Genomic DNA, 25,090 nt, shown 5'->3' on the forward strand with positions numbered 1-25,090 from the left:
TGATGAAGAATAGAATAATAGAAGAATAGAGGAAGAGAAGAAAGAGGAGAGTGAGAGGAGGAGTGGGTCACTGACCGGCCTGTTCCAGGGCCACCATGGTGGACTGCTCGATAAGGTCGCGCTCGATGAAGCTGCGGAAGTCCTCGCTGTAGACGCTGAGGTCGGGCAGCTGGAATGTGTAGATGGGCATCTCCAGCGGAAACTGCTCGCGCGCCACCTCGCCCGTCACGTGCAGCCTTGCCAGCGACATGATGGCAGAGCTCGCGTGGGAGATACCCCGTGACAGACGCTTCTCTGTGGAGGAGGAGGAGGAAGAGGAGGAGGAGGAAGGGTAAGAAGAGGAAGGGGGAAAAAGTAGGGAGAGACAGACAATTAGGTTCTTTCCTGTGGTCAAGAAATAGATTAAAGCACTTCCTGGCAGTATAGTGACTTTAAAGCATCTGTGAATTTTTTGGGACATCTAAAGTCTAGAGTGTCTATGAGGTATTGGGGTGTCTGAAGTCTAGAGCGTCTGTGAGGTATTGGGGTGTCTGTAGTCTAGAGTGTCTATGAGGTATTGGGGTGTCTGTAGTCTAGAGTCTCTATGAGGTATTGGGGCGTCTGAAGTCTAGAGCGTCTGTGAGGTATTGGGGCGTCTGAAGTCTGAGTCTCTGCGGGGCCTGCCTCATAAGTCTCTGTAAGATTTTTAGGCTGTCTGAAGCCTCAAGTCTCAGTGAGGTTTTGGGTTGTCTCGGTGAGTTTTAGGGGGTCCCCGTTTGTGCCCCCTACCTTGCGTGTTCTCCTCCGGCCGCTGCAGGCTCTGCTCCATCTTGCTGACGTGCTGGGGGGTGGAGTCGCGCTCCGGCGGCTTGTAGTAGCGGCTCTCATGCTCGGGCGGTTTGTAGTAGCGGCCCTCATTGAACACCTGCGGCAGGTTGGCCGTGTGCACCTGTCTGAGCTGCTCATAGTCGCTCAGTGCCGCACTCAGGTCCCAGTTTTTACCTGCATGTGACACACACACACACACACACACACACATTTTAATTCTTTATTAAATCCACAAATCATATTACAATAGACAGGATTCAAATATTTCAAGAGATAAGATAGGGCTTTGTCACTCAATGATATTCAGGGGTACAAAAAACATCTCCTGTGCCATACTGCAAGGCTGCCTATAACTGCAGATATGGAACAAAACTTTGCTAGCTGTTTGTTTTCTGCTGGAGAGCCCTGCCAGCCTTAACCCACTGGAAACAAGTTTGTGGACATGCCCCAAGCTGCCAAAGATCAACACCACTAGCTTGCACTGATAGCCTACTGTAGGTCACATAGTTTTGTCCGTATGGGTTGGTACTTCATGATTTTGTCATTAAAAGCCATGTCCATGTAGAGATCGTACACACATTCTATTTCAAGTATAAGTACTTCCCGTCTGTCTCAGTCTAAAAACACAACATCAGGGGTATTAGGGATGTTACAAAACACATCAGTGGAGCTGTTAAACATTCTGGCATAATATGTGAATGTTTGTACATGGTCACATTTTCTGGAAGTACATCCTTAACAGTGTTAGCAATAAGGTTAACAATCCGGTCACACACACACACACACACACACACACACACACACACACACACACACACACACACACACACACACACACAAACATACATATTCATCGCTAATCAGTGCCCCAAACACACACACAAAGACAAACACATACATAAAGGAAAACTTTGCAGGCTGACCTAAGCTCACTTTCTCCACAAACTGAATTAGCCACCACTCATTAAGATGCGAGACAGGTGTCCGGTGAGTAAACCTCTATTACTAGTGCTGCAGTTAATTGCCCTTGGATAATTACGGCCCAGGGGACGCAGAGATCCAAAGCCACTGCCGATGGTACACACAGACTCCAGCGCTACCCCCAGCCTGGCGAGTCGAGCACAGAACCCAAGCTACTCATGGGTATGATGCAAGCGCCTGGCTCTGTAACACCACCTCGTCCTCTGTGGCCTGTTGACGTGCAGTTCTAAAATAAAGTGGAGTTCATGGAGCATTAAACATTTAACTTTTCTTCAGCCAGCTAGAAAAGATTTTTAAATTGATTTAAGTAACACATTAACAATGGACACTAGCTCATAGAAAAGCACTTTACAGATGCCATGGCCTAAAACCAAAGGGCTAGCACAAGGTGACGCCTTGAACACACACATTTGACACACAACAGACAGCAGGAGTGTGAAAGTGGTTCAGACCATAGATCAAGTACACCAGCACTCAATCACATAAACCTACCTGAAACTCATAACAACATCCTTCGGCATCATGCCTTACATACAGTAGGAGATGACCACTGAGATGAATGGGAGATGGCTGAAGACAGTCAGTATCAGTAACTGATCTAACGATCAAAACAGTAGACTGCCACTCGCATACGTGAACCTGATGAGCACTGCTATTGCTACATGTAGCAAACATGGCCTTCACCATATCATTTGGTGTCATACTTTACTGAGGGAGAAGAAGGGAGAAGTGCAGACCTCACAAAGGAACTCTGAGGAAGTGTTCTCTACCCCAGCATGGAGGCTGTGTGAATGACTTGCATCAAGGTTACTTACTGAAAAATATGTAAACCAGGAAAATAATACAGTTCAAGGAGAAACAAACTAAATTGTGAGTCTCTCCCTAAGCTGTCTTTCTCCGTCTGCTTACAATCTAGGAGCAGGGCAACAGACAAATCATAGTTCACTGTGGGGTGGAACCACAACAGACAGTGAATAGCCACAGTCGCACTCAAAGAGAACTGCCAAAGAGTACCAGAACCAGACGGGAGGTCACAGAACGGAGCCGAGAGGAGGACCTGTATAGTTCTCCGTATACAACAAAGAGAACAATGAAACTATGAAAGTATGTGGTTGTGTCAGAAGGGTGATGGCAACAATTATGTGTGCTTCCAGATGACCACAGACCATCTGCTGAAGAGTTTTTAATGATTGATTACACAATCGTTCAGCCTATTTTAGTTCTACACGAAAGTAGGGCATGTTGGTTTGCAAAATAATAACCAAAAACACACAGACAAATATAACCTCAAAAACACAAAGCAAATGCCACATCTCTCTACGAGCCAGGCGAGAGGTCACTTTTAATGGCTGTGGCTTTAGATCCTTCAGCGGGTTTTTTGGAAGCCATTGTTTGGGGCTAGCACTGCCAGCTCCCATAAACCCTTTCAATTTCATCCCAATTACAAAGCCTGCCAATGCCAGGGCTGCCCTTGGTCATGTTGGCTTAGAGGTGGCCTGGTTCTGGCCCACTTCTGGGCCAGACTGAGTGGCTTACTGTGCCAGGGCCCGGGTACAGGCTGTCTCTGACCCAAAACAAAGTGCTGGCTCTCCCCGGAACTGCTCACATTATAAGCTGGCCAAAACGGGGAGGCATTGTTTGAAACATTCCTGCCTTTCACACGGCAGCTGTGTGGAGAGAACTTGCGCCACTGTTTTCAGTCGTTGATGCCACACAGTAACAGGACACACACAAATAGAGAGAGAGAGAGAGAGAGAAAGAGAGAAACAATCATGGTAGAAAAAGCTGTGTAAAAAGAGATAGCTATACCTTTGGTTTACACCGAGCGAGTAGAGATGAGAGGAAGATGCGACACAGAAAGAGACAGGCTTTTCAAAAATAACACACACTTTTAGGATGGTTATATGCACGCACACACGCACGCACGCACGCACGCACGCACGTACGCACTCACACACACACACACACACACACACACACACTCACACACACAAAGATGTGCACAGAAATACACACACAACAACACAGCTGCATCCCACTCTATCTTATCTCTGCAAGAGGGACCCCCACCATCAGCCCTGAGTGGAGGATCAAGAGTCTTACGCTACCAGCAGGTGCCAAGCGGCACACAAAAAAACTACCCAGAGGCTATAGTTCTAGGAAAATACTCTTTGCTCATGACAAATCAAATTCAAAGTAGCTCTACTGGTAAGACATACATACTGTACCTGGGCAAATAATACTGTTTGCTCACAGAATCACTAAATCTTACATCGTCAGTAGAGTGATCCATGATTTTTAGTCTCATTTTCCCATCTCTAGTTATTTTTTCAGTCGGTTCTGCAGGACTTTCCATAGTCTGGAGAGCTTTATTGTTTGATGTGACGTAATTAAAAGCCATCATCTGCAAGCCTTCTTTCTTCACAAACCTGTCATTAGAGCAGCCATTATCATGTACTACACAAGACTTGCAATCATAATTCTTTAATGACTAATAGCCTACACAGTGACTAAGAGAGAAGGAAGAGAGAGGGAGCGAAAAGATAAAAGGAATTGAGAGAATAAAAGTGAGAGAGCTGGAGAGAAAGGGGGATAGAGAACATGCTAAATGAGATTCTGAGAGAGAGGAGAGAGAGAGAGATAGACAGTGGAAGAGGGAATGAAATGGAGAGAGAGAGAGAGTGAAATGAGAGAGAACTTCTCTCAGGGTGTGCAGGCTGCAGTCACAGAAGAGACTGCATGCTGCATCCCCATGGTAACGCGGCGAGAGATTTAGATTTGCATCACGCCTGCATTAGAAGACGGGAAACATTCTAATGCAGCAGTCTCGCCCACCTCTGTGTGATACAGAAAGCCTGACCTGACGCCTGGTCTTTTCAAACACAGGGGGTGACCTGCTCACTTCTCTCACCTTTTTAACTCTCACCCATCACTCCTGAGTGTCCACACACAGCCTGAAAACACAGGAGACAATCCCAACCCTCAGGTCTCACCTCACCTGAGGGGCCCTCCACACTCACTCCCTGTGTTGGGAACCTCTACTCATCCACTCCATAGTGCACTGTATACTGATAACTATATGGAGATCATTAGCTATAGTGCACTATACTGTATACTGATAACTATATGGTGGTCATTAGCTATATAGTACTATACAATATAGCACTATGTAAGGGATAACGGCCGCCGAGATGTCACGTCATTCGAGGCGGAGGCAAAGAATGCGCTGGATTTTCTGAACTCAGATCCTCGCTCCGCATCTCTTCTGCCACCTACCACCGTGTGGGAGTCAGGCCCTGGAGGACCCCAAGAGAGAGGTGTCCAGAGAGGTGCCTGTCTAGTCATAGCCCTTACAGCCCTTACAGCCCTTACAGCTCCATGAGTGGGGTGTCTTGACTAAGAACAAGAAGGGACAGCAGTGTCCTGCAGGGGCCAGTCCTGTGGGTGGGCAACACTACTGGCTATGGGACAGAGGGATCGGGACGCTGTCGCACACACACACACACACAACACACACATGCACACACACACACACACACACACACACACACACACACACACAGTACTCAGTACACAGTCAGATACACACACACACTCACTCACTCATTAAACTCAGTTACCTCATATAAACTTGTCCTAGGGTCACACACACACAAACTCTCTCTCTGTCACACACACACACACACACACACACACACACACACACACACACACACACACACACACACACACACACACACACACATAGGAGTTGTGCGGCCAAGCTGATGTTGTGCCAGGGTTATCACAACTCGTCATGACAGAATCTGGCAGCCGGAATGTCTGAGTGTCTCCCTTCCCGCTGCTGTCTGAGGCTGCCAATGACTCAGATGTCCCATAGCTACAGTACAAGAGCTAACCTTGTGTGTGTGTGTGTCTGTGTGTGTGTCTGTGTGTGAGAGTGTGAGTGAATGCAATGGGTTCAAGGTGAGGATCTTCTCTGATTGAAGCTGTTAAACTGATTATAAGTTAGCTTGCTAAGGAGAGACATACACACACACACACAAACACAAACAAGCAGACGAGCGCGTGCACACACACACACACACACACACACACACACACACACACACACACACACACACACACACACACACACACACACACACACACACACGCACACGCACACTCACACACCAACCCATTAATTTCCTTTGAATATTCCAGCTGAGATCTCCAACTAATCTGTTGTCTATGAGCACACACATCCAAATGCAAATCTGTCTTTTTGAACTGAATGAATATAATTGAACAAAACTCCAAAGCGGTACTTCTGCTAGCTAAAAATAAACGTTATGAGAATATCACAGTGCAGCATTTAGCGTGCAATGCCATGACTATTTATAACAGCGTTAAGGGAGCATGACATCTCATTTGACGCTAACTTTAAAACCTCATAGACTCTTATGTGCAGTGTCTGCACACTGTGCCCAAGGTGAACGTCATGATTCTCAAACCACATAGAGAAACACGTGGGGCATGTAGTGAAAACTCTTCCTTTACCTCTCTCCCCTCTTGCTCTCTCTCTCTCTCTCTCTCTCTCTCTCTCTCCTCAGCTGTCCCGGTGTGGCTGTGTGCCAGTGGGTGTGTAGGGGTGTGTGTGTGTGTGTGTGTGTGTGTGTGTAGGGGGGAGTGGGACAGGGACCGGATAAGATGAGCAGAGCCACATGCTAATGATGGGGGACAGAGTGGCGCGGAGCTACAGGTACACGCTGCCAACGTCACCATCAATCACTCAAACACTACACACAGAGAGACTGGGGAGGCTCCGGAGCCACACACACACACACACAATCACACACTGACTCACTCACTCACTCCCACACACACACACACACACACACACACACACACACACACACACACACACACACACACACACACACACACACACACACACACACACACACACACATGCACACATACATACACACACACACACACACACACACACACACACACACACACACAGAATTCCAAAAAGCTAGTATGCACATTATGTGAGTGTGTTTTCTCTCTCTGTACTGTATGTGTGTGTATAAGTGTGTGTGTGTGTGTGTGTTTGTGATAAAAAGGTTACACAAACAAAGCCTCACACCACAAACACACAAACGCACACGCACATCCATATCATGGCTCATACACAAAACCAGATACCCACCTGCAAGCCCACCTGGTAAGTTAGCTAGCTAAGCATTCATGCTCCATTTTGTTCACACATTACATTACACATACACTGACAGAATTATGATCTCAGAGGAGCTCAAGCATACACACACACACACACACACACACACATGCACAGAAAGCAAAACAGAGGGAGAGAGAGAGAGATGGAGAGAGCGAGTTGTGAGAAGCAAAAATAAGTACAGAATACGCTTAGTAGCAGTGGTGTAGTCTACGTGATACACAGGACTACGCAGTATATCCACTTAAAAAGCATCACCATCTCAGTATACCCACTTAAAATAGGCAAGGATAGGTATTAACATTTGAGGCTGATCACAGTATACCCACTACAGCTACTGTAGCTAGACTAGACTACATCACAGTATACCCACTACAGCTAAATAGACTACACCACTGCTTAGTAAAAGCTATACTTCACGCCTGATTGGAGCAGGGCCAGATGTGTTCAGGCTGTACATCTGTATGGGGTTCTGGCTGTTCAGGCTGTATATCTGTATGGGGTTCTAGCTGTTCAGGCTGTACATCTGTATGCGGTTCTAGCTGTCCAGGCTGTATCTGTATGGGGTTCCAGCTGTTCAGGCTGTATATCTGTATGGGGTTCTAGCTGTTCAGGCTGTACATCTGTATGGGGTTCTAGCTGTTCAGGCTGTACATCTGTATGTGTATGGAGGGTTTTACATGATGTCACTTACAGAATTAAGCAGCATTGTGCTGGACTGAGACACCAGGAGAGCCGAGCTGACATCTGGCTCTACATGCAGACCTGCCCATTTGGAACAGACTCTCTGGAACAGGTCAAACTGTGCCCTCCACAGCTGGGTGTGAGGACTGGGCTGCAGGTGTGTGTGTGTGTGTGTGTGTGTGTGTGTGTGTGTGTGTGTGTGTGTGTGTGTGTGTGTGTGTGTGTGTGTGCGTGTGCTGCAGCCCCTGGGGTGATTACATAAAGAGGTGTTGATTGAGTGATGGCTTCCCAAAACCCCTACAGTGAGCCTCAGGGTCAAGGTTAGAGTGTGGTCCTTCCTCTTAATTTCAGCACCTCTAAGTGAATGTATGTGTGTGCGTGTGTGTGTGTGTGAGAGAGAGAGAGAGAGAGAAAAAGAGTTAGAGGCACACCTGTGAGTGGTTCCTACCCTTATGCCCCCTGCCTCTCTGTGTATATGTGTGCACAAGTGTATGTGTGCATGTGTGTGTGTGTGTCAGTCACTAATGTGAATTTCTTTCCCTATAATTTCCACATGCTGGGGGTGGCTCACTCCCCTATGTATCCCATATATAATAGGCAACCTCTGTCTTGGCTCCTCTCTCTCTGTCTTTCTTTCTCTCTTTTCTCTCTCTCTCTCACATACACACACACAGACTCTCTCTGTCTCCCTCCGCCCTCCTCCCTCCCCTCTCTCTCTCTCTCTCTCTCTCTCTCTCTCTCTCTCTCTCTTATATGATGGACCTGATATTTCTCCTCTCCTATAATCATCAATGACGCAGAGCTGCTCTGGCGTTAGTCATATAATGTGAGTGATGTACACATGCGTGAGAGGGGAGTAGGGGGAGCAGTACAGAGGACAGATTTCACTCTACCTCTTCACTGTTGCATTTCAGCTTTCTTCCCATCGCCTGCCTCCTGTAGTGATCCATCAACACGCTTATGTATGTAAGAGAGACAGTGCCTGTGTTTTTATGGTGTGTGTGTGTTTGTGTTTGTGTCGTGTGTGTGTGTGTGTGTGTGTGTGTGTGTGTGTGTGTGTGTGTGTGTGTGTGTGTGTGCGTGTGTGTGTGTGTGTGTGTGTGTGTGTGCGTGTGTGTGTATATACAGTATGTACTGTATATCTGCATATGTCCCTCCATGTGTGTGGGTGTATGTATGTGTGTGCGTTAGTGCGTGGCTATGTATAAATTAGTTAGTGTGTATTTTTGTGCATGTGTGTGATGATAACGGGCATTTCCTCTGAGCTGATCTCCATCTCTCATCCCACTCACACACACACACACACACACACACACACACACACACACACACACACACACACACACACACACACACACACACACACACACACACACACACACATTAGCAGTTTTTATCTCCTACTGTACAGTTAGTGCCCTTCCTCCCTTCTATTCTCTTACATTCTCTTTTTTCTTTTTCTTCCTTTCATTAATGTCCACCTCTGGTCCTTTCATTCCATCTCTTTCCTTCCTCTCTGATCTTCTCCTTGTGCACTCTCTTTTACATGCTTTGTGGTTTGCGTCACACATGGCGGTAACAGATTTGAAATGCCAGGAGCTCTTAGAAAGGGAAGAAGTCAATAACCTGCGTGTAATGGCCATTCATTTTCCCTCCCCGCTCAGATTTACAAACATGCTTCATTCATAGAGGGGCAAACTGCCCTGACCCCCCGTGAGGTAAGTACAGAAATGGGGGCAGTGGGAGACATTAAGGGGCCATTACCAGATTAGCCAGACTCATTCATAAACAACATTAAGGCTGGCAGGGACCTGGGGCTCCACTGTATTACTGTAGCCGGCCTTCTGTTACGGGACAACAGGGACTCCTTTTAATAACAGGCTGGAGAGGGTTGTGAAATACACACACGCAACACACACACACACACACACACACACACACACACACACACACACACACACACACACAGAGCGAATAAGCAAACAAAGATAGAAAATCCTCTGTTCAACTTAAAAGCGGCTAATGTTGAACTAACCTACTGTGCATTGTCCAATAATGATAATGAACACAATATCATATCAACAACAGCCACCAGGGGGCACTCCTCTGAGCACTTCAAAGACTTTTTAAAGTGGCGTGAGTGTCTGGTAAGCTTGTAAAGATGGAAAAGAGGCACCAGTGTTGCTTTATTACCATCACTCCACAAGTCCACAAAGATGTGTTGCATAAATCATCCTACAACACAGCAGACACTAACATGCAACTGGAGCAGTAAAGTGCTGGAAACATGATACTGAGTTCCGCAATAAGCACTCAGCCTCCATGCGCATTAGCCATTAGACGCTAAAAGCTAGAAGAACCCACATGAATGCATTCCCCTATGAGCACTAAACTACTGCCCTGCTGCATACCTCAGTCCTAACATGTCTCCATGAGAAGCCTGCAGGGCATGAGAAATTGTAACAATCTGCAAAAGGTACATTTTTTAGACTATTAACGAAAAATCACATGGTAGATTGTTACAGAAAAACATTCAAAATCAATCCATTATTATAATACGCTCACAATTTTGCAACCCTGTGCATTTTCTATTCAAAGCATCAAGCAGCACTATCAGAGCAAGCCTCTCATAACACATTCTATACCGAGCGCAGTGGCGTTGTTATGTCGGCTGGGCCTGGAGCCTACTCAAGGTTGGAGAGGTGTGTTAGCCAGCGCCGGCCTTTTTTGCCCAGGTAAGGGCAATTGCAGGCCTCTCAGCTGGAGAGGTGGAGGGATGAGGAGGGCTGAGAAGGGCAGTGTGTGAAAGAGAGAGGGAGACAGGGAGAGGTGGGGGGGCATAAGGGTAGGAGCCACTCACAAGTGCGCCTCTAACTCTTTCTCTCTCTCTCTCTCTCTCTCTCTCTCTCTCTCACACACACACACACACACACACACACACAAGCTTTCTGCCCACTGCTGCCCCTTCAGAGGGAAGCGAGGGTCTGAACAGAGCACATACATCCATCATCCTCTGGGCTGCAGGTGGAGGACTCTGAGGTGTGTGTGTGTGTGTGTGTGTGTGTGTTTGTGTGTGTGTTTGTGTGTGTGTGTGTGTGTGTGTGCGTGTGTTTGTGTGTTTGTGTGTGTGTGGGTGGGTGGGTGGTAAGTCTCTACACTGTCACACAAGTGGTCACGTCTGCTTTCTGCATTCTGGGCTGGTGATCTGTTTTATTCTCTCTCCCTTTTCCTCATTTATCTTGTTCTGCTCCCTCTTCTACTCTTTCTTTTTTTTCCTCTTTGCTTCTGTCTTTTCTCACCTCTCCTGTCCTCTTCTCTCCTCTCCTCTGTTCTTCCCTGCTCTCTTTGCTTTTCTCCTCTTTTCACTCTTCCCCCTCTCCTATATTCTCTCCACTCATTTTACCTTATCATTCCTCTTCTCTGTTCCCTCCTTTCCTCTCTCCTCCTCTCCTCTCCTGACAGTGTGTGTGTGTGTGTGTGTGTGTGTGTGTGTGTGTGTGTGTGTGTGTGTGTGTGTGTGTGTGTGAAAGAGAGTGCCAGCGCTCTTCCCCAGCTCACAGGGCTCCATTGAGAGGGCACAAAGGACCTCTCCTGAGGAGAAGTGCTCATAAAGCTGTCACGCGCTTCTTGAATCACCCAGCCGGACCGGGACGAACTGGCAGAAGGACGGACCACCGGCCACCTCACGCCCACTACGTACCCACACAGCAAAAAGTGCAGAGAGCAAAGCCCTGTGGGGCTTAGAGAAACACCCACAGAGGGACCAGTAATCCTTACTGGACATGGGACAGACCATGAAGGCTGAGGCTAGGCCAGCCATCCTTACTGGACACGGAGGAGATCATAAAGGCTACACTTGGACCATTAGTCCCTATTGCAGCATTTGTCAATATTAACAGAATGAGCCTTTCCAGCTATCATCAATTCATTTCCAAGTCTCGATGGCCTGAGAACTGTTAATGGCGTCAGTTGATGTGACTTATATTACATAATATCTAATCAATCTATACTAAAGAACACTATACTATCTATACCACAAGAACACTCTCAGGTCTCATAAGGTCCACTCCAACTAAATGCACAAATTCTACAACATACTGTAGCCTTTAGAGACAGCCCACACATGCATGTCCCCACAGCACTTATACAAAGACCTACTTCAGTCAAAATATTACTCATATAGAGTCTCTCCAACCCAACTCTCTATTACAGTAAGACCTATTATGATATGTGCATTCATAATAATAGGCTAGATCTCTGATGATAAATGTGCTATAATACAAGTCGTGCAATAACACACATAATTGGCCCAGCTATACAGGTGACAAACAGAAAGAAAAGGACTATATAGATTTATAGACAGCCAAATAGAAAGACAGAGAGATAGACTGGTGGTAGACAGTCCGATGGAAGGGCTCTTACCTTTGAGCAGATACACATACAGACAGCTAAACAGACAGACAGTCACAGATAGACAGACAGACAGGTGGTGGGTGGGTAGACAGTCTCACTGAGGGGCTCATACCTTCGAGCAGGTCACGTGCCAGACCCGGTTCGGCCCCAGTGGACCGAACAAAGTCTGACAGGACCGCGTCCATGTCCAGAGTCATGTGATCATAGGGGAAGGCTGCCCAGCCAGCAGCGGTGGCCTTCGTAGTAGCCAGCCTTCACACTTGCATCTGGGGAGAGAGGGAGATGGAGTGGGAGGGGAGGAGAGGATGGTAGAGAGGGAAAGATGGAGGAGGAGAGTGAGGGGAGGTAGAGTGGGAGTGAACAGGGCAGATGTGGGGAGAATGAGACAGAGAGAGAGAGAGAGAGAGAGAGAGAGAGAGAGAGAGAGAGAGAGAGAGGGTCAGAGAGAAGTTGATGGAGAGATTTGAAAGTGTGGGACAAGGTAGATATGGGATAGGGGGAGGGGCATAAGAGAATGAAATAAAGGGAGAGGAAGAAAAGTGGGGCAGAGAAAAGAGGGGAAATGAAAAATGGAGTGAGAAGAGAGAGAGAGAGAGAGAGAGAGAGAGAGAGAAAAGAGAAAAAAGAGAGAAAAGAGAAAAAAGAAAAAGAAAGAATGAAGAGACAGGAGGGAGAGAGAGGGGGGGAGAGACAGAGAGAGGGAGAGAGAGAAGGAGAAAAAGGGAAACAATTAATCCTCAGTTCAGCATTCTCATCTGTGCACCACATTATTCAAAGCAGGCCTGTGGTATGGATAAATGATAGCTAAAACAATGGAGTCCACCCATCACACACACACACACACACACACACACACACACACACACACACACCTGCTGCAATGACCTATAAATCACCAACATGCTTAATGCTGGGAAACATCCAACACACACACACACACACACACACACACACACACACACACACACACACACACTGCACTGCACTGCACTGCACTACTGTACTATACTTCACCACACACTTAAGGCCTATTCACTACAAGAGCGATAAACCATAACCATAACCATAACGATAAAAGTGTTCACACTGAACAACGATAAACAAAGTCTTTCCTTGTGTTAATGAATGTGACAGTTAAAATTTGATGGGTTCTGATTGGCTATTAGCTTCTTATCATTCTGAAAATCGCTCTGAAAGTGATCCCCAACAATATCGTTCCTCATGTTGTTATCATTATAGTTTATGTGTGAACGTCGTCATTCATATTAACGAGAACAATATTTATTTATAGTGTATGTGGGCTATGTCAAGCAAGATGATATTCGTTGTGATGTGGATGAGAATTTGTGGCCCAATAGACAGGAATGCCAGGAGGTGTAGGAAGACCGCACTGTAATTCCGACAGCACTGCATGTACAGTTTTCCCTAAGGAGATTGTCCAATGTTCACATGTCTACTTTTTCTTGTGCTATGCAGTGCTGTCTTTTCCTTTCTGTATCACAATGACAAGGTCTGTCAACAAATGACAATACAAAGAGTAAAAGCGTAAATGTGAATCTTGTCCAGTCTCTTGCAATCAAACTCCCACATACACTAAGGTGTAACCTACAACAATAATTGTCATCAAAACTTTAGCCATAGTTTACATCAGAACATCCCTCCAGAGTACACTGTTATATTGACAACATGACTAAGCAATTTGACTGTCTTATCCATACACAATGACACAAGGACTTGTAATTCTGATGGCACTGACATGTCCATTGACACAGTTTCATTAGAGATTTCCATTAAAGTTTTCTTTTGCTACGCTGAAAACTGCGTTTGAAAACGCTGTTTATTCCATGTTACTACTCACAAACTGGGAAGCTATTAGAAGTGAAGATGCTCTTCCAGATGGGAACCAAAAAAAAAAAAAACAGAAGCTCTGTACCAGATTCTGTTATTCCACTAGTCTGCCAAAACCTTCTGGCATGTTCTTATCAAAAATAGCAAAAATGTCTTTCTGAGCCTTTAAGACTCAGGAGCAGACTCTCACCCAGCTGGACCCCCCAGCAGCAGCAGCAGGGCTGGGTAGGGTTCTGTGGCGTATGAGAGACTCACAGCTGATGAACCTTCACTGAGGCCCCTATAAGTCTATGTGGAAGAGACCTAATTCACTCACTCATTCACAGGAAGTGCAGTACCAGATCAAGATCACACACACACACACACACACACACACACACACACACACACACACAGGGAGAAACCCACAAACTCAGCTTTTCTTCAGGGATGCACCTGTTACCACAGCTACCAGCTACGGGCCACACACACACACACAGCACAGACTCGTCTCTGGTTACAGGCCCTGGCATGTTACCACGGCGATAACAACAGAGCAGGCCTGGGTCAACAACTGCTTCCCACAGAAATAAGGGGAGGGGACAGGCTAGAGTGATGGGGAAGCTGTTGGCAAGGGGGCCTTATGAGTGCTCTGGATTGAGTGAGGATATTAAAGAGTTTGTTTGTGTGTGTGTGTGTGTGTGTGTCCATGAGTGAGTATGTATGTGTGTGTGTGTGTGAATCTCTGAGAGTGATGGAGCAGTAGCCTTTTGTGTCATAAAGCTGTGTGTGTGTGTGTGTGTGTGTGTGTGTGTGTGTGTGTGTGTGTGTGTGTGTGTGTGTGTGTGTTTTTGTGTGTGTGTGTGTGCGTGTGCGTGTGCGTGTGTGTGTTTGAGGGTAAATGACTCATCGCTTTGGACGGGAGGCAGGGTAGTGTGATGTACCAACGGCCTCATTGTTGTTGTTCCACCCCAACCCCATGCCTGTCATAACCCAGCACTCCTCAACAACTCTGTCTGCGGAAGCAGGACACACACTTACACATCGCGGGAGACCTGCTGGAGCACACACCACAAAACATCACACTTATACACTGAGACCCACAAGAGCACACACACACTCACCCTGAGACCCACATGAACACACACACACACACCACATAATCAGACATCTATGGAGTGCATGGCCTTGACCAAATGCCTCCCTCCTCATCACACACCATACGCCACCCCTCTAGGGAGGGTAGCAGTTGCCTTACCACATACTGCCCTCATTCATACACACATACACACATACACACACACAGAAACACACACACACACACACACACACACACCACATAATCAGACATCTATGGAGTGCATGGCCTTGACCAAATGCCTCCCTCCTCATCACACACCATACGCCACCCCTCTAGGGAGGGTAGCAGTTGCCTACCACATACTGCCCCTCATTCATACACACACACACACACACACACACACACACACACACACACACACACACACACACACACACCACATAATCAGACATCTATGGAGTGCATGGCCTTGACCAAATGCCTCCCTCCTCATCACACACCATACGCCACCCCTCTAGGGAGGGTAGCAGTTGCCTTACCACATACTGCCCTCATTCATACACACATACACACATACACACACACAGAAACACACACACACACACACACACACACACACACACACACACAAACCATTTTCCTGATTACAGGCTATGACATGATGCTGAGAGGAATGCCAGTTATGCAGTCCACAGTGTTGTGGAGACTGTCTCCCCCTGATGCACAGACGCACATGACAGCTCCGCTAGTGGACCAAGACTGAGCCGCGAACAATCAATGTCCTTTTCACCAGATGAGTGCCATGGCAGGAGTGAAAACATTCCCTCATTTTAGAAACTCACAAAATGACTAACCACCACACATCAGCCTTCATACCCCATGCTCATGACAAGAGCCTAAGCACACACTAAAAATCACATGGCATACACATACAGTACATGACCACAATAACATGCACACACACACACACACACACACACACACACACACACACACACACACACACACACACACACACACACACACACACACACACACACACACACACACACTTGTTGGTTAGGTGGTTCCCTTGTGCAGCTGACCCCCATTCACTCACAGGCTGCTGCACAGCACAGCTCATTAGCATCTGCAGCAGTTTAGGCACTCCTCTCTGGTTGGGCACACACAGACACACAAACAGACCACACACACACACACACACACACACACACACACACAGAGAGATACACACACACACAGAGGCCTGGCCAAGCCTCAGCTGAAAGAGGGCCCAGCTGCCCCAAGGTTAGATGAGGTGAACCAGTGTGTGTCTGGAGTAGTGGAGTGTGTGTGTGTGTGTGTGTGTGTGTGTGTGTGTGTGTGTGTGTGTGTGTGAGCCTGTCTGTCTGGTGCAGATGAAAGCCGGTAGAGCAGCATAGCGTAACCAGAGTACCAGTATGGCAGGCAGGCAGTGATGAGGGCAGGTAGCCCACAGCTGAGCCAGTGCATGGGGCAGGGATGAACGCTCTCACTCCCACAGGATGATGGATTTGGCACACAGGGGCAGAAGTACACTTCTGTGGACATGACTTCACACTTCAGTGCTATACTGAAAGTATACTCATTTTTCTTCTGTTGTGGATTTGTTAGCGGCAACCAGCCTATATGGATACAAAATGTTAGTGCTCCACAGACTGTCCTTGCAGACTGTGCTGATGGTGAAATTTGAGAAATGTACACAGTGCGCATAGCATATGCACAGATGTATACTTTCGATTTACAGGAATGAGGATGTTTGCATTGGGAACTGGCCATGGTACTGAAATGGCATACAATGAATGGTATGCTATGTCCGCAGAGACCCCCCAATGTGGAAGGGATAGAGTAAACTACTCCCTATGGGTAAAGATAGAGTAAACTACTCCCTATGGGTAAAGATAAGGTAAACTACTCCCTATGGGTAAAGATAGTGTTAGGGTAAACTACTCCCTATGGGTAAAGGCAGACTAAACTACTGCCTTTGGGTAAAGGATACTCCCTATGGGGAAGTAGTGGATATACGAATGCTCATAGAATCCCATAAAACCCAGACATGGGGGAAGTGACAGCTGTCAATCATCCAAATGGCTCCTCCTGAACTTTGCTAGCAGCAGTTACATGGATTTTGCCATTTTCTTTTTCAGGCCAATGTGATAGTCGGCTTTACCATGGGTCATCTAGGCTTGTGAAATTGAAACTGACTTTCAAACAAGCAATGGACAGACGATGGCTTGCAATATTCAAGTTTATCCATACCACACAATTCATATAAGTATAAGTATATATACTTTTTTGATCCCGTGAGGGAAATTTGGTCTCTGCATTTAACCCAATCCGTGAATTAGTGAAACACAAACAGCACACAGTGAACACACAGTGAGGTGAAGCACACACTAATACCGGCGCAGTGAGCTGCCTGCTTCAACAGCGGCGCTCGGGGAGCAGTGAAGGGTTAGGTGCCTTGCTCAAGGGCACTTCAGCCACGGCCCACTGGTCGGGGCTCGAACCGGCAACCCTCCGGTTACAAGTCCAGAGTGCTAACCAGTGGAACACGGCTGCCCGATGATATAACATCACTCAAAGCAGTAGATTGGACAGACACAACCAATTCCACATCACCGACAAATCCCATGAATGATTTAACATACATGAGCGAAGCAGATGAGGCACATGGATGTGACAGACACAATCTATGTGCAGCAGACATCAGGCTTCAGATTAAGCACTGTGTTCTGCATCTGGTCCATTTGCTGGGATGTTAATATGTACAGTACTGTATAGGCCTGGAGTAGATGGAGTCTAATCCGCCAGAATGGAGTCATTCAGCTTACACTCATAACAAACGACCTCCGCCATGACAATAACACGTGCCCTGGATGCTACATATGCCTGTGTAGGCGTGTATGCTCTGCATGTGTGTGTGTGTGTGATCTGTGTGTGTGTGTGTGTATGTGTGTGTGTGTATGTGTGTGTGTGCACGTGTGCCTTAGCAGATGAGAAAAACTATCTGCGGTCATGGCAGTGGAGAGAGAAAAAAGAAAGAGACAACTTTTCTCTTCTTCCTCTTGAGTGCTCTGCACTATTGATGCCAGCGCATTGCACTTTAGTGGTGGTTCAGTTGACCCAGTTACTGCGGGCCATTGGCATTGTGTTGGGATGAGAATGCAACCCTGGGCACCATGGGCGTGGTCCTTCAACAGAAGAACTCCTCGGGCCCTAATCTGAATGGTGGGCAAAGTGCTAAAGCTAATTGAATAACTAGACAAATCAGTTTGATACTTAACATAATAGACAAGACATTGCAAACATCACAGTAACGAGTCAACTTAATGCTCCCATATGCCATCATATAGCTGTATTTCATGCACAAGTCAACTTTGCACACTGAACGGCAAACACATTAGGGCCTCTCATCTCACTCAGTGGGTGGGATGCAGAGGCGATAACTCAGGTGAATACCTTAGTTAAAGTTCAAAGGCACGTCCTCTATTGCTATTTGTGGCGACTGTTGTGTTTGTTTTTTTCATTGCTGTCTTTGAATGAGTGCAAACCAATATCTTCCCTTAGGGAGATACATATCATGTATGTACATGTTTGTGTATGTGTATATCACACACACACACACACACACACACACACACACACACACACACACACACACACACACACACACACACACACACACACACTCTCTACTAATGAAAACAAGTGAAACAGCCTGGATAGACTTTCTGCTACAGTAGTATGAGCCCCTGAGCAGTATAATGTGCATACAGTTTGGAGGTCATCTCTCAATATTGACAATTTATTCCTACAATAACAAATAATTTCAGAGTGTTTGAATATTTTCAATTCAACACCCAGACAGACATTTGGCATTAAGCTTCAGTTAGTATTATCAATAGTGATATAGGAACGTCACATATTACCAACCGTCACATATGTCCAACCTCTTACGTGTATGTGTTACTTAATATTCATTTCTATACAAACCAAGACGGCGGATTCCTAAAGAAACGCAAGCACCCCACACCATAAGTTTATCTAAATTAGCTATGTACCAAAAATTACATTTACTCGAAGAGCTGTAAACAGTGTTGTAAGGCTGCGTGTACAAATCCGCTTGGAGCTCCAGTGGAATTTTGAGTTCTCGGGCTAACCGTTGATGTGCAGTGAGAAAGGTTGGGAATACTGTAAGTGCCCACCAGCCCAGCACTAAACTCCGAGCGTGGTAAACAAAATCGGATATTTTAGGCAGTAAAAGCCCCGGTAAGAATTACATTATGTTCAAATCTACACACCTATGGCTACTGAAAAATGTAAGGTTCATTTAACAAATGTTATTTTGAAGTATTAAAAAACATCATTGTTTTAGAATTTTTGAACGAAATGGTTGGTAATTAGCACGTTTACGATATGTTTACAGGGATGGGCAGTATTTCTAATACATGTATTTAAAATACGTATTTCAAATACAAAATACTATGTTGTATTTAAAACACTTGAAGCGAAAACTATCATTACAGTTTTTCTCAGTCGCTTTGGTGCTTTTCTCACATCACTATTAACATTTGCACAGAAGTTAGTGCAATTCTCAAAACAATTAGTGCAAACTGCAAAACCTAGTGAATGACCTGCAAAAGCACGTCACTTGCTCAAAATGGATAGTCCATTCCTCAAAAGCAGGTATTCATGTCAATGAAACTGTCAGTGTCATCAAAATGAGAAGTCTTGACACCATCGTTTATGAACAAGATAGTCAAATGGCTTTGTCATATTTTCATTATGACAGTTCTCTCAGTGTTTTCCAATGCAAAAAAAGGTCAGAACTCGGTGACACTACCTGAACATGCTCAAGACAGCACTATACAGTACTTGTACAGCCATTTGAAAACTACATTGCTGTAGTGAGGTGAGTAAGTGAGTACAAGACACTGAATGCATACATTTTTACTGTATGCTCTTTGCAATTCTACAGCACTGTGACAGAATTTGATAACTAGTTCAACAATTTTGTATGTAATGACTCAAGCAATGAAATGAAGACTATTAGTTTTATTGGGAACGACTATTCAGCATTCATAAGTATAGTTCATTTTGACTGACATGACATAAGCAAATGATAATGTTAAAAAACAGCAGAGAATTGTATGAAAGCAACTGATACATGTCCAAAAGTATTTGCAATTTGTTCAGAGGAAGGAGAAATTGCTACTATGATGTGCACAAATGACTAAATGTTGTGGAGGTTGAACTAATAGTTATGAGAATTTTCATTCTGATCTGAAAAAAGCACCAAAGCGACTGAGAAAAACTGTAACTTGTTCAGAAAATTGAAATAGTCTGGCGAGGTGGGGCCACAGGTTGGCACATTCCCGGGATGGACCTGCTGCGTCTTCATCCATTGTTTCGTCCATGGTTTCGTCTCTTATCTAAATCTGACCATGGAGCTGACTTTGGCGGAAAGCTGAAGGTGATTGCTGATAGGCTGTCCCAATCAGTGGCGCCTGCACAATCCAATCACGTTTGAGAGGGAAACAACAAATTGAGGGTTTCTGAGATTTTTCTTTTTTCCTTTTTTTTTTTAGAAGAAGTAACGGGTACTCACGGTTATGGATAGAAATGTAGTGGAGTAAAGAGTACAATATTTGCCTCTCAAATGTACTTGAGTAAAGTCATGAGTACTTCCCAAAAATGATACTCAAGTAAAGTACAGATCCCTCAAAATTGTACTCAAGTACCGTACTCAAGTAAATGTACTCCGTTACTGTCCGGCTCTGTTAGTATCAATAATTGAAACTACTACAAGTGAAATAAAATATATTGTATTTTTATCAATGTATAGCATCAATCAAGTCATTGTATCAGCTGGATAGCAGAGAGACAGATCACCAGACAGACAGACAGACAGACAGACAGCCTGACAGCTCAGACCACTAGACAGACAAGTAGACAGACAGGCAGACTGGCAGCTCAGACCACTAAACAGACAAACAGACAGATAGACAGATAGAAGCTGAGAGATAGACAGGCAGACAGACAACCAGACGTCCAGGCAGACATATGATCAGACAGACAAAGGCAGTGTCCCCTCTCCAGGCTCTCTCACTTCACGTCACACCTTTGAAAAGAGCACTGTCTGGAAACCTCCACGGAACAGCCCCTTCATTCATCATGACCTCATCTCCCTCTGCACAGCAGCCATGAGGGAGTGCACCAGACAACACACACACACACACACACACACACACACACACACACACACACACACACACACACACACACAGGAATGTCATGACCTGGTAGCCATAACCTGATATAAGAAGCCTCCCTCCTAATACAGCTTCTTACAAATATCCTCCCTCTAAGGAATACGAGCTGTGGGAGAACAGAGTGTGTGCTGACTAATGTGTGTGTGTGTGTGTGTGTGTGTGTGTGTGTGTGTGTGTGTGTGTGTGTGTGTGTGTGTGCGCGTGTGTGTGTGTGTGTATGTGTGTGTTTGTGTGTGTAAGCATACCGTTGGTCTGATGTAATGAGCTGTAATAAAATTGAACAAACGTGGGCTTTAGCAATGGGCATGGCTGACCTTTTCCATTAAAATACGCACACACTTACTCCCGGGTACTTTCCAACACACACACACACACACACACACACACACACACACACACACACACACACAGACTCACTCTTTCCTCAGACTGAGCTAGTGGACAGCCATTAGATAAACAGTAAAACCAATGACCAGAACCTTGCTTGATCAGTGCTACCCAAAGTTAAATGTCATGTGAGTGTTTTCCCCCATAAATAACTTTGCCCTTACAAACTGATTACAGCATTAAACTCCAAGAAAGAAAAACACCGAAATAGATAGAAAATGCTGTGACTCATCAGAGATATGGGCTGGGCTGTGAAAACAACTAAAAAGATAATTTCCTGTTCTCTGTTGTTTGCCTCAGACTCGGTCCGCTGTAGACTAACCCAAAACAACTTTACAGATGGCCTGATAGAGGTTTCCTCAAAACACTTGAACTCAATAACATACTATCGCCTGAGCATGAAACAAGGCCATGGCCAACTTCCCCAAATGATCATTGACTGTCATAGCCCTGGCACAGGAAACAGACATCAACACTACACACACACACACACACACACACACACACACACACACACACACACACACACACACACACACACACACACACACACACACACACAGGCTATGATGTAATATGGAATTAACAAGTAAATAGATGAATAAAACCAACAAACAAATACCAAAGAACTACACAATGACTCTTACTTCCCGCATCCTTAGTGAGAGTGTTTCTGTTGCCACCTCATCGCCATGGCAGTGTCCACGTTGGCGTTGCTTTAGTCCATGGCTCGAGCGGGTCGGAGAGAGGGTGGACGCACGGAGGACTCACACAGGGGTCACACACAAGACTGCAGCAGAGCAGAGAGAGCAGAAAGAGGATCAGTCAGAGATTACACAATCCTGCAAAAAGCCACCTCCGCCACACTGTCGCAGATAAACACACAACACACACACACACACACACACACACACACACACACACACATAGGTGAACACACACACACACACACACACACACACACACACACACACACACAAACTACACATGAACACATACACACATATGAACACACACACAAACACATGAAAACACACACACACACACAAACACACACACAATGACATCATACCATCATCTGGTCAATGCAGTTACGCAACCTCGACATAATACCCCACTGACCGGCAGCATCAAACAAACACGCAGGGAAAAGTAAATGACTACTGCTCCGCTGATTCACATGAATCACACCGTGGAAGGGCCTTTAATTTCAAATTAATATGAGATAAACACTCAGCTTTTGGATCAGCTTCATGTCACGGCGACGTTGTCCAGACAGTTGTCCTTTCAAAGCCCTTACAGCTGATTCTGGGTTTGATTCTTGCACATGATGACAGTGTTTGTGTGATTGTGTTTGTGTGTTTGTATCTGTATGTCTGTTGTGTCTATGGGTTCGCATGTGTGTGTGTATGTGTGTGTGTGTTAGAGAGTGGAGTGTGTGTGTAAAATAATGGAGTGAATGAAGTGTGTGTATGTAGGAGAGTGTATCAGAGAGTGGAGTGTGTGTGTGTGTGTGTGTGTGTGTGTGTGTGTGTGTGTGTGTGAGTGTGTGAGAGAGAGAGAGAGAGAGAGAGAGAGAGACTCAGAGAGTGGAGTGTGTGTATAAGAGTGTGTGTGCAAGAGAGTTTGTCAGAGAGTGAGTTTTGCTGTTGAGTTCAGTGAAGGGTGAGCAGCTTGGTGGGTTCAGGCTTTCTGCAGAGCGACACTTGACAAAACCACACACACACACATCAGACCCAGCACACAGAGGCCACAACCCCATGTATTTTTTTATTTTTCTTACTCATACACTAATGAACATACTCTCTTTCTCTCACACTCACTCTTTCTCTCTCTCTCTCTCTCTCTCTCTATCACACACACACACACACACACACACACACACACACACACACACACACACACACACACACACACAGGCACATGCACATGCACATGCAAGCACACAGACACTCAGGCTAAAACATCAGTAACAGAAACACAAGATCATCATGCATGAGCACACACACAGACAACAATCTCTCTGAATGAAAGACTCAGATGTACACGTGCATGCACACACACACACACACACACACACACACACACACCCACACACACACACACACACACACACACACACACACACCCACGTCCATTTGGAGGTGCTGAGGAGGCAGTGTCACAGGCCTGACAAGCACGCACCAAAATATCGCTGAGCGGGATGCATAATTCACAGTGGAAGCCTCTCGCTTCCTTTGCAGGCTACACCCTGCACTCTCTCAATCCCATCCATGACCACAGTGTGCATCCCTGCATCCAACACACACACACACACACACACACACACACACACACACACACAGCACTCACAGCCAGGGCATTTTAAAAGCAGCAGCTGGACTAAAACCAGCATACACACAGTACAACAGGCAGAGTGCTGGACAGTTAAATGACAAAGTTGTCATTTTTAGGTCCCAGGAAGAGTTTGGGAGGATAGGGGCTGTGTATGGCTTAAAGTACTTTGTGGAGACTTCCAGTACTTCCTGCTATTAATTCAGAAATAATTAATCGGTGGAAGACAAAGGTTTTTCTTATCCACCTGCAGTGAGGATGTGAGAGGGGTCCTTGCAGCAGTATTCATTTGTGGTCTCTCTCACACACATACTCACACACACACACACACACACACTCACGCACACTGTTACGACCCAGGCTCGTACGGGCAGCAAACATGAACTGGACTCCAACAACAAATACAATTTCAATACATACATTTATTTACGAACAGAAATGCCGGCAATGACGGAGTAGAGTTCAGAAGATTGGATGTGAGAGCATGGAAAAGAGAAAAGCATGTGTGCAAATGTAAACGCGTGTCCGTTTATTTTCTGTTTCCTTCCATCTGTGCTGGTGTAAAACACAGTGATCATTTCCTATAGAAAGTGCAGCCAGTACCACAAGCACATTTACCCTGTTGTCCACTGCTAGCCCTCAGCCAGGTCTACATTCAGTGGGACCGCTGGGATAGACAGACCTGCAGCAGACCTCTCTACCAGCAGTGTAGCGCTGCACGCCACACACACACACGTTCATACACATACAGTACAGTGCACACACACAAACACAAACTGAAACCCACACACACACACACACACAAAAAGAGAGGGAGAGAGAGAGAGAGAGAGAGAGGGAGAAAGAGAGAGAGAAACTCATATAAACACACACACACACACACTTACACCCAGGCAGGCCTCCAGTTGCCTCCTACTTCCCCTGCTCTGCCTTTGCCATAGCCATGCACCGGACCAGCTCCACTCACACTTTCCATAGGAAGTGATGACTGTTTCACACCAGCGTGGATGGAAGGGAACAGAAAATAAATGAGTGTCATCAGTGAATGTGTGTATA

At 45.8% G+C, this 25,090-nt stretch overlaps 1 protein-coding gene across 1 annotated transcript in view; it reads right to left on the minus strand.

The window, feature by feature from the left end:
- otud7a (OTU deubiquitinase 7A) overlaps positions 1–25,090 on the minus strand; it is a 102,967-nt gene that overhangs the window by 37,008 nt on the left and 40,869 nt on the right. Inside the window, 4 exon segments of the mRNA XM_048256726.1 lie at positions 76–294; positions 769–981; positions 12,225–12,378; positions 22,348–22,490. Coding sequence (XP_048112683.1) covers positions 76–294; positions 769–981; positions 12,225–12,309 — 517 coding nt within the window. The 5' untranslated portion in view covers positions 12,310–12,378; positions 22,348–22,490.

The sequence above is a fragment of the Alosa alosa genome, chromosome 11 (genome assembly GCF_017589495.1).
Source record: "Alosa alosa isolate M-15738 ecotype Scorff River chromosome 11, AALO_Geno_1.1, whole genome shotgun sequence".
Classification (NCBI taxonomy): Eukaryota; Metazoa; Chordata; class Actinopteri; order Clupeiformes; family Clupeidae; genus Alosa; species Alosa alosa.